Here is an 11,893-nt window from a genome sequence, read left to right as displayed (position 1 = left end):
AAACAGCAGAGTAATTTCCAGTGCCATCAGGCACTTCAGTAAACAAAATAAAAAGTCTTCCTGTGCACAATGAAGTATGAATATTTTCCAGTTCTTAAAAAGATGTTATCTGGGTTCTTACAGCAACTACATTTCCCAAATACACTAGGCAATATCTTTACCTGCGTTTGCTAGCTGCCCACTCCTTAAAGGTGAGGCCAGGCAATTCCATCCAGTCTCCAAAACTGATTGTTAGCATAGAGCCTTCCATGGACTATGGACAAAAAAAAACCCCAAACAAGACGCATGACTAGATACATTTAAAATGGTTATACATTTATACAAAACGCGGTGAAGTTCTTCTCATTGCATTCATTTAGAGCAATAAAATACCAGAACATAACATAATATCAGGACATGACATGAAGTATTGATGAACTATTTTTGTGTTCAAGTTAAATGTTATTTTAATGAGCAACTACATGATCTAATAAAGCAGAAGGTGGAGAGAGAACAAGTGAAAGGGGTACTAAAAGCAAGTTATTTATAATACAAAATGAGAAGAAAAAAATAAGGTAAAAACAACAGCATACGAACACATTAAGATTTATGATTTTGTATAAAAGCATCTGGAAACAATGCAGGTGAGAAAAAAGTAACAGGAAATACTCTTCATTATAATTTATTAAATTTAAACTAATAAAAACCCACACAAGACAGGTCATAAATCCCCAAATGTAGAAAGTCTCTTTCCTTCCTTTCTCATCTCATACCATATGTTTGAGAAGAAACTGGACAACACCCTCAGACACATGGTGTGAACTGTGGAGTTGTTACATGCAAGGACAGGAGTTGGACTCGATGATCCTTGTGGATCCCTTTCAACTTAGGACATTCTATGATTCTATGATCTCCCCAACATATTTGGGCTTTGGTAATTAAGCAGTTGGAACTGCAATTGCCCTTATCATCTAAAAAAAATCCCTCAGATAGCAAGAAAACCCGCAAAACAAAAAATCATCAAGTTACCCCGTAAGTAATATGAAATGTTTACTCACATGCCAAGCCCCACCAGGTGGTCCTTTACCTAGCACTATGTGAGGAATATAATTATGTTGTTCTAGCTTCCAGTGCAAAACTGACGGGTAGTCGTACCCAAAGTCGGCATCAGGATGAAGCAACGTATCAAAAAGCACCGCAACGGGGTTTGAAGAGCGTCCTTCAAGGCCTTCAGACAGGTACTCTAGATCCTGAAGTATGAAAGAAAGTTTGATATGTTCATGCATCTTATACGGGTCATCATGCTGTTCTGATATTATACAGAAGTTACATTTCAAAAGAAAAGACAATTAGTTCAAGTTGCATTTTAAGCAATGATAGGTAATACAGAAATTCAGTCACAAAGCTTTTCAGAAATAACTGCCCATGATTCAGTTCTTCTATGACCCTGAATAGTACATTTCACTCATTAAAAAATTACATATTAATAACACAGTAATACTGAGGCAAGTCAGTATTTGAAATTCATTGTAGAAAAAAAAGTATAGGCAGAGAACAGCAAAATTGGAACCTAAAACCATTATGTTTGAAAAATCAAATGGGAAAAGCTCCTTCAACAGCTCTTAAGTAGTTCCAGCATTAAGTTTATTATATTTTGAAATAATAGAGGTATTATAAGTATTAATTTCAAAGATGAATTAAAGTTAGGCTTATTTACAAATCAATTAATGATCAGAACAATTACCAGAACTTTTAAAAATGTTCACCTTTCAGCATCCATTAACCAGCCATGTTCTCCTAAAAACTTTGCCATGCAATGACGAATGTTTGAAGAGAGAACAGTGATCTGAAGAGAAAATTTGCCATAATTTTTTTTGCTGACAAAGACAGAGCAGTTTAGTTTGCTAAATTGGGAAAACCTCAGGAGGTCAGGGGAAGATGAAGTACATAAAACATCTGTAGCCAAAGCTTAGAAAACCTACTCTCCTGCCAAAAAATAAACCCTGAAACTTAAGGTCAACATTACATGCAAACAGCACAGCACTAAAACAAAACAAACCCCACAAAACAAACAAAATAAAAAAAAAAAACACACAACAAACCCCAAAGCCAAACCACCCCTACTTCTCCACTAAAAATACATATTGTGTTTGTATTTCAAATAAATTAGTCACACGGGCAATACAGTTAGTGATAGTATTGCGAGTAATCCATCAGGAGCATAATGAGGTGAGTAGAAAACAATGATAACATGGCAAACAAGTGGATAAGTGGAGAGAAAAATAATGAAGATTTATCTATTCAAATGAGACAGAAAAATTGGATGTATATGAAGATAAATACAGCACAGGAGCAATTGTGAATTCAACACAAACACTGAGGGATGCATATTTTCCAGAAAAGAAAAATGGCATATGTTTATAGAGGGTATACATCCCTAATGTTACTAAAATCAAGTCTTAATGAGAACTGTACTATTTAGGAAGATTTTAACTTGAAGCACGTTAGCAGCATGTGTTCTTTGACGACAGTGCCCAAACATCCTAGGACATGAAAAGCTGGAACTCCTGCATCAGCTATTTGCTGACCAAGTGGTGCTTCAGACACTTTTGGCAAGTAGTAAGAACACAACAAAGGACAGATTGTAAAACCAAAAAACACCACAAACAAAAAGCCCTTAAGAACCACAAAATCCACAACAAAAACACCTCAGTCTTGGATCGAATGGTCACATGTTGCTTCTATTTAAATTAACAGAGTAACAATGTAACTTACTAACACATTAGAGATACCATTAAGGTAAGTGGGCTGGTTCTTCACAATGCAATCGGCATAGTATTTTTTTGGATAAGCAGTTCTTAAAATGAATTCTTTTCATCTGAAGTGTCCTATATAGAATTTGTTACAAGCCACTGAAGAAGGTATATACTGCTCCTTAATTTACAGATAGGAAAAACAGAGGCCAAGAGCTCAAGCTAGCTGTTTGAGGCCACGCAGTTACTGAGCTTTACTGTCGTCTAATTCTTTGTGAGCTGAGAATATTAAGCCTTTTTTTTTTTCTATGGCACTACTTATGTAAGTTGCAAAAGCATTTTAAACAGGCTCATTAAAGAAAGCCTATTTCATAATCCAACTTGCTAAAAGAGCTAGACAAGATGACAATCAAAACTTACTTGATCAACGATAGAAAGATGACGACCTTCTTCTAATTTCGTATGTAGAATGGGGTTTGGGTGTATAGCTTCAGGAGATAAATATGGCCTGTATCCAGAGAGCAGGTAAGAAAGGCAAATTCCTGAAGGTCCATTTCCTATTAAAGAAAGAAGTTACTGCTTTAGCAAAAATGTCAATAACCTGAAGTTTGTAAGTCACTAAATAGCAACAAAATCACATTAAAGTATTATAATGTGATACTGTCCGGATTTAAAGCAGCTTATAGACTTCACAGTGAAATAAAGCTTACTAAAGGAATCTCTTCCAAATAAACTGAGTAAAATACTTTCCAGGTAACAATAAATATATATATATATATATGACTGTTTACACCATGACACAAAATGCATATAAAGTAACTTCATAATTTAGTATGCCGAATTCACTGTTCTTGTTTGAAAAGGGTCTGATGGGTAAGATCTGATCTGCCTGTCAATCACAATGATATCTGAATGTTATCGCTGTCTTACAACTTTGTGTTCCCATTTACACTGCGTATCATAAAACACAGAACAGAAAGACAATCTAGAGCATATGCTCTTCAGGACTGCCCATAAAATAAAGAAAGAGACAAGCAGAAAGCTGAAGACTGTGCAAGTCGGCTGAGAAGCTACAGACATAGCACAACAGCAATGTAAAAGCTGAGTGAAGACAGATACAGGAGATAAGTGGTAAAGTACAAGAAACTCATGTAAGACCACATTCATTGTTCAGCCACAATATAAATTCAAACATCTTTCTATATCCTTTTTGTAGCATTTTATAATTCATTTATGTGCATTATTGCTATTTTAATAGACTTATTTTCAAATTGTTATTAAAGGCATGAAACAGGGACCAAAATGTTATCATAATGTCATTACTTATATTTATTTGACTAGCATTAAACAAAGTAGGGGACCATATTTATACCATGCAAATACAGAAGCAACACTCACGTTGCAAAGTCATATATTGAAAGGTAGGCAAAGCTAAAGTCAGAAAAGTATGTGCTATGATACTGAATTTAAACATGTCACTATGTATTGTTGTTGCTATAGCTCCTCTTCATCACTAACTGAATGAAAAGCAGCGTTCTCCTAATGAGGCTATTCAGTATTTTGTCTTTGTTTTCCATCTAGAGTGGCACACATGGGATACATTCTTAAATGTGGTTATGTTATACATCATTTTAATGTGCTTTTCTTGCTTCATGTTCTTTCGCTACTGACTTGTTGTTTATTTGATATTTATTTCAGACTATGGAAATGATGTTGGATGAATAAGAAAATCACTTGAATTTGCTTTTTGAGTTCAAAATGGGTCGTAAAGCAGTGGAAACTACTTGCGACATCAGCAACGCATTTGGCCCAGAAACAGCAAACGAACGTACAGGGCAGTGGTTGTTCAAGAAGTTTCGCAAAGGAGATGAGAGCCTCAAAGATGAGGAGCGTACAGGATGGCCATCAGAAGTTGACAACAACCAATTGAGAGCAATCATCATAGCCGATCCTCTTACAACTACATGAGAAATTGCCGAAGAACTCAACGTCGACCATTCTATGGTCATTGGGCATTTGAAGCAAACCCGAAAGGTGAAAAAGCTCGACAAGCGGGTGTCTCATGATCTGACCAAAAATTTTAAAAATTGTCATTTTGAAGTGTCGTCTTCTCTTATTCTACACAAGAACAATGAACCACTTCTCAATTGGATTGTGACGTGCGACGAAAAGTGGATTTTATACAACTAGGGACAAACAGCTCAGTGGTTGGACCGAGAAGAACCTCCAAAGCACTTCCCAAAGCCAAACTTGCACCAAAAAAGGTCATGGTCACTGTTTGGTGGTCAGCTGGTGGTCTGATCCACTACAGCTTTCTGAATCCTGATGAAACCATTACATCTGAGAAGAATGCTCAGCAAATTGATAAGATGCACCAAAAATGGCAACTCCTGCAGCCAGCATTGGCCAACCAAAAGGGCCCAAATCTTCTCCATGATAACGCCCAACCGCACATCGCACAACTAACGCTTCAAAAGTTGAATGAATTTGACTACGAAGTTTTGCCTCATCCACCATATTCACCTGACCTCTTGCCAACCAACTACCACTTCTTCAAGCATCTCGACAACTTTTTGCAGGGAAAACAACCAGCAGGATGCAGAAAATGCTTTCCAATATTTCAAATCCACAAGCATGGACTTTTACACTACAAGAATAAACAAACTTATTTCTTGTTGGCAAAAACATGCTGATTTTAATGGTTCCTATTTTGATTAATAAAGATGTGTTTGAGCTTAGCTATAATGATTTAAAATCAATGGTCCAAAACCAGAATTACTTTTGCACCAACCTAATACACTCCCACAAACAGATCAGCACAAGATAGCCAGGTATGCTTCAGTCCAGGAATTTAAAGCTCAAAAGAGATGTAAGCCCCTCCTGTCAGCCACTTGCCACGTGAGAGACGGATGTGAAAGAGAACCTTAGCAAAACATTGAAATCCCTTATAACAAAACCATAAAGTTGTGAAAACACTCTAATCATACTTACAGTTAAGAAGCATTCCCATGACTGAGCAAATTCTTAACTATTTTAAGAATTCTATCTCATGCACAGTAAACAATTTTGTTTCTTTCTACAAGTGCAAAGCTAGATTTTCTTTTCCTACTGGGGCGTAAAGGAAGTTAGACCACAATGGAAACAGAAAAATGTGTGCCACATCCAAGGATGATGCGCTAAAGATTATTCCTACTAGATAAGACTGAAGAGAATGAAATGCATAACAAAAGTTGCCAAAACTAAGTCTGGCAAGGGCCAACAAAATTACTGAGGATAGAATTATGTTAAGGGGATTTACTGTCACTGAGGTCCTCAGCCAGTCCCCTGGGACCATCCAGAGAGAAGATCCACACCTAGTTCCTATTCTTTGAGCAGACTGAGTCCAAGGGAAAGAAACTCCCTTGTGGATATGCTCTCAAGAACACACAAGATTAGGGTTCAGCTGCAAGCTCTGCAACTTACGGTGATTTTAAAAAAAAAAAAAAAAAAAAAAAAAAAAGAGAGAGAGAGACACCACAAAAAACAAACAAACAAAAAATCCTTGAGAAAAAAAAACCATTTTGAAATGAGAAATTTATACCTGAGGAGTTTGCTCTTTATTTACACGCAATGCTCTGATCGCAACTGAGAGATATTATACAAACTTTATATACACAATCAATATAACTCAAAATGCCATGGCCCTTTTCATTTTATATCCCAAAACCCCATGGCCCTGTTCATTTAAGCAGCAGTTAATGTTGTAAATGAATAATGGCAGAAGCTTCTCCTGATCAACAGTAAACTACAGTACAATCATCTTTACATTATGTGTCTAAATTTAAAGCAATAATCAAACATTGTAACAACCTTGTTATTTGGATGAAAATTTAAAACTTTATGTTTACACAGTATTGATCAAAACTAGTGCAGAAGATGAAAGTGTTTAGAACAGAACACCCTCTAGACTTAGAGCTCCAGCATGAAATTCTTCAATTCCAACTCATTTAAATGGAATCTATCAGTTTCTTCACAATTTCTTGAAGAAGATAGGTACAGCATTGAAGTTACTTAATAATACCACAGTAGCTTAGTACTCTATGCAAACTGCAGTACAACATGCAGCACAAACGTGGAATCAAATCTTAAATCGGGCATCATACAGTGAAAAAAGGCATGGTGAAGTCAAAGAAAGGGCAATATAAGTTATTGTTTCATCTTTAACTGCTTACGCATGTGCCATCTTTTTCTTTCTGATTAATAAACTAGTGCAATGAGAAGATGACACCAGGAAGCTAAAAGAATGTTTAATTCCAGCTGTACAGGAATCGCACAGAGAAGATTAAACCAATAGAGAGTGTATGTGTGTGTGTATATGGGGTGACAACTATTTTTGTATTCTTCTACTACATTATGAAATCATTTTAGATCCTTTCTAAGGCTCTTTAGACAGCCAAGGAATTAGTGATAACAGGCTGCCAACGGAGAAGATCAGCTTGTGATGCGGCACCAGCATACCTGGGAAAAAAGCATTTGGGCAATGTATTTGTTTTTCAAGGAGAAATAGTCAAGACAGCTGTGTTTGGTGTCAGCACATAGAAAGACGCTCTAGACAAAATAAGTACTGAGCACAGGTATTTGCATAATGCATATCTGCAAAACTAAACAGTGAAAATTGAGTCATTAACCATATGGCAAACTTATACTAAGGCTGACAAAATGCCAGGGAACTGTTGTTCTTTAGCTATGATGCCGAACTCAGTAAGTGATTCACGTCTGTCACATCCACGTCAGTGTATTACATGAGCACTATTTTAAGCTCTCATGAAGGGAGCTTTGAGAACAGGCACTGTACAAGCACAAATCTTTCAAAGTTGTGAAGATTTACTGTGAACACATTACACTGAAACACCATTCTCTGGAATCTCTGCCTGTTTGCAGGTACAATTAAAGTTGTTGGCTTGCTGTAGTCTCAGTAGCTTTGGACTAGATTATTGAAAACCTGCTTTACTCCAGACCTTTATCCCCTCATCAAGTCATGGTGGTAAGGAGCTGGTGACCAGCTGTTGCTGAAAAACCTTGGCAAAATACAAATCATCCTGGCGTTTTCAATTAGGCTGTGTACCTAAGAAGCCTGCTCCTTCTGCTATCCTGTCATTCAGCAAGAGTTTACAAATACAACTTTAACTATTAATTCAAACTACAGTGTATTGTTTCAAACTGGTTGAACTGACTGGCATGCATTTTGGAAGAGACAGGACAATATTCAGATGTTAGTGAGTAATACAACAAAGAAAAGCGCAATTAATGCCATTAGCATCTTAACCAACATATAGCACATATTTTACATTATGCTTTTCACTGTCCCATCTGACCCCATAAATTGTTACTGGTGCAGCATCAACAACCTCTGTGCAACTGGAAGTAGACATATCACATTAATCAAACCCTATGTGATCAACACTAGAATCCAAACAGTTCTTCTGTTAAGACTCATGTATCTGCTTTCAAATAATGCATCTCATTTTGTTAATGCACAACTTGAATTCATATATACTCCAATAGCAAATCCCTTAACATAGTTTTGTGGCACTATTGTTAATCATAACAACTGTATTACTCTAATAAACATCTTCTCTATAAGGATGCTAAGCATTAGTTATTTAATGATAAATGACTTCATGCAGCAGGTCTATAAAGGCAATGGCAGCAACAGAGAATCTTAAAGTGAAAAAACTCACCTATTATTACTACAGGCAGGGTAAGCAGGGAGTCCCCAGGAAGAACAGTTTCTTCAATTAAAGGCATTCTTTTAATCTTCCTCCCAAGGCTGTCACCAAAATACTGGACGAAGGAATTCAAAAGCTGTCCTTCTGTTTCAGGGCTGCTGTAACTTCTAGTTAAAAAGGACAGATGGGAGAATGATAAAATGAAACAGCTGAACTGTTGTCAGAACAATATCTTCAAAAATAAAGTTGTTTTTGATGCTTTACTTTAAGAGCTATGGAATTGGCAAAACAGAGACCAAGACAGATATGCTACAAAATTTTACTCTTCAGCACAGCTTTTCCAACAGAAGATTTTTTTTTTAAAGTCCACTTTCTCCTAGAAAGTCTACAGAAAGATAACAAAAAGGCACAGATGGCTCTGCAGAGATGCAGATTTCTAATTTCGGTTTATACAAAGCCAAAGTATAACCAACAAGCATTATTCTGATCTCACACACAGCAGAGCTCATTCCTCATTACTCTTATCAAAAGAGGAGAGATACACCGTGCTCAGCCAATTAACAACATTAAGGCCAGCCCAAGGCTGAAGGAGCAGCCAAGTTACTACAGCAGCCATTCAGGTCCCATCCTACCTGCTGAGCCTTAACAAATTTCTGTTCAGGTAGAAGTAAGGCTGGTTAATGCTGGCAGTGGTATGAAGACGGAAAAAAGCATCATCCCTGTAAGCCCTAGACACAGCCTATTTTACCACTGTTAAAAGAAAACTTTTTATAAAAGGAACTGGCCATGCTGTCAAGTCAGCTACTGCACAACAGATTGCCTTCACCGCTAGCAATTTTCCCAGATTTCTCTGTTCTTTCTCTGCAACACTCAGTTAGGTTCCTCTCCTAACTTTTCACTGTCTAAATGTGCCTCTAGACTATGAAAACTTGTTTTAAATTGTTTGTTGTTTAATTATTTAGGAGTCCTTTCTGAAACCTTTCCAGGTCATTCAAGAAACATGCGCTGTTTAGCTAGAAAGGCTGGGGCATATTAAAAATAGTCTGTTATCAGCTGTTACTTTATTAAGTCTTCAAAATAAAGACTGAATTTTTTAATTAAAAATACCCCAACTGACCTATTTAAATATTTTTCTATTTACAGAATTTTAATAATTAACTTAATACATAAACGTGCTCTTATTTATTTCTCAAGAACCTGCAAATCTTAAAGCTATCCTAGTCTTTCAGTAATTATTTTCCACACAGGACCAAAAACGTAAGATACCGATTCAATTCCCATGGCCTTCAAGAAGCCACGTACTCTACACGCCACCTCAACTACCAAAGCACTGAAGGTTCTGCTATGTATTTCGAAAGCCTTTCCTCAATGGGGAAGTTTGAAGCAAACTAAGAGAAAGAGTTGTACAGTAACAACAGCACTGGCACTCACTGCAATACATCTCTCTGATGGTTATTTCCTTGTTAAAAAGCGTGGGGAGCTATTCTAAAGTTGTATTTATTTCAAAAAGCGAATACTTGATACCTGTATTCCCTGCACTACAACAGAAAATTTTGCAAATTACGTGTTTACTGTTTAATTACAGCTGTGCATTAGCTCTTTGTGATCTTGGAGACTCAAAACATACAAATAGCACAAGTAGAGTACAAGGCAGAGAGAGGATCCGATCATCATACTGTTTTATTCACCTCTGTTTTTAAATAGGCACACGTAGACTATATTATTTTACAGCCTTTGCTCAAAGTTAACTAAGGCAAAACTACCCTATGTTTTGCAAACCTATGTTTAAAGGGAGCATGCATGTTTTAGTGTGGTTTTAATATACTTGCTGTGCTAGATGGAAGATAAAAACCAAAAGAAACATTTCAAAACCTCTTTTATGGAATATACGGGCAGTGCTATAGGCTAAAAAAGAATCTTTAACAATAAAAATGTTGCTTCTGTGCAGCTTAAATAGTGTTTTACAAACTATCCAACTGGTTTAGGACAGAACCTAATTTTGCATAGGAAGATCTGCATAGAACATGCAGTTTCTCAGCCATTGTGCATGTGAAGCAGGTGAAGGTCTGTTGGCAGAAGCCTGTTCTTCCTTTGCAAGAACATCATACCAAAACTCAACAAGATCTTAAGCCAGGGGCTGCTAAGACCACCATCTTCCTAACTTCTGAACAACACTGAAAGCCATCAAGTAGCAGAACTTTTTATATTGATAAAAACGTACGGTAGACAGCTTTGCAGTGGTAGAGATTTGGTAAAAATAGCTATGGCTCTAGTCGTGCAGACGTGCAAGCGGGCACAAAGATGAGTTGGTTCCAAAGCTAGTGCTTAGTTACATTCTGTCAAACACCCAGAGTCTACAACAGCTCATTTTTTTCCTTTTTTTTTGGTCAATTACTTTTACTTGATGTGAAAAACCCACTAAGAGAAAAAACACTGAATATAAGTAAACATTCTTCTCCCTTTAAAAGAAAATAATTATTTCACAGTAACTGTCTTAATTTGCTGCAAGTTATTAAAGAAGTGCCTTTTTCAGGTAGTGGAAGATACTAGAATTCCCTACATACTTTTAGCAAAAAAAAAAAAAAAAATCAAGTAAATTGACTGTAGTGGGCGGTTATCAGAAGACTCGTTATATAAAATGAGTTTAAATTTGTTCTCAAGTTGACAGTTTGGGAAGCCAATTTCACACCGTCAGATTGCTGGATCTTTTCAAGTAACGGAGAAGAGCGATGCCCGTCAGGACCGGGCTCCCGGCGGCGCAGCGCCACGAACCCTCAAGCGACACCGAGCATCAGCGGGCGCCGGCTGCCTCCCGGCCCCGGCCGCGCTCCGGGGCTGCCCAAGGTCACAGCGCTCCTGCCCGGGGCCACCGCCACCCCCTGCCCGCCGGCCCCGCGCTGCCCCGCCGGCGCGCCCGGGGAGCGGAGCGGCGCAGGGGGCGTGCGGGGCCGGAGAGCGCCGCGGCCGCCACGCAGCAGCCCCGCCGAGGCCGCAGCAGCGGGGTGACGGCCGCGGCTGCGCTCCCCGCCCGCCAGTGTCACCGTCCATCCCGGCAGCGCATCCCCCGGCCCCCTCACCCCGCTCCTCGCCGGCGGCCCGGCTCCCGCACCGGAGAGGGGACAGCGGGCAGCCGCCCTGACCCACCGCCCGCTCTCACCCGCCGCCTCACCTGAAGTGACCGGCCAAGGAGCAGCGGCAGCACCACACGGGCATGGGGGGCGCCGGCGGGCTCGGGGCGCCGGCGGGGCCCGGCGATGAGGCTGCGGGGGGACGCCGCGCCGCGGCTCCCGCTCCTGCTCCTCCTACCGCCGCCGCCACACTGCGGCCCGCGCGGCGCCGGCCCTCCTCCCCGCTCACATGCGGCAGCGGGTCACACGCGGGAGGAGGAGCCGCCGCCAGCACCGTGAGGGAGGGACGGGCGGGGCGCCACCTCCTCCTCCCAGCCCCGCTGCG

General features: G+C 39.3%; 1 protein-coding gene across 1 annotated transcript in view; it reads right to left on the bottom strand.

Moving 5' to 3' along the window:
• OSGIN2 (oxidative stress induced growth inhibitor family member 2) overlaps positions 1 to 11,893 on the bottom strand; it is a 22,282-nt gene extending 10,389 nt beyond the window's left edge. Inside the window, exons 1-5 of the mRNA XM_065630220.1 lie at positions 11,610 to 11,893; positions 8,453 to 8,607; positions 3,153 to 3,289; positions 1,038 to 1,229; positions 162 to 253 (exon numbers count right to left, since the gene is read on the bottom strand). Coding sequence (XP_065486292.1) covers positions 162 to 253; positions 1,038 to 1,229; positions 3,153 to 3,289; positions 8,453 to 8,607; positions 11,610 to 11,653 — 620 coding nt within the window. The 5' untranslated portion in view covers positions 11,654 to 11,893. The remainder of the gene's footprint in view (positions 1 to 161; positions 254 to 1,037; positions 1,230 to 3,152; positions 3,290 to 8,452; positions 8,608 to 11,609) is intronic.

This window comes from Caloenas nicobarica, chromosome 2 (assembly GCF_036013445.1).
Source record: "Caloenas nicobarica isolate bCalNic1 chromosome 2, bCalNic1.hap1, whole genome shotgun sequence".
Lineage (NCBI taxonomy): Eukaryota > Metazoa > Chordata > Aves > Columbiformes > Columbidae > Caloenas > Caloenas nicobarica.
This window is presented reverse-complemented; position numbering and strand designations above follow the sequence as displayed.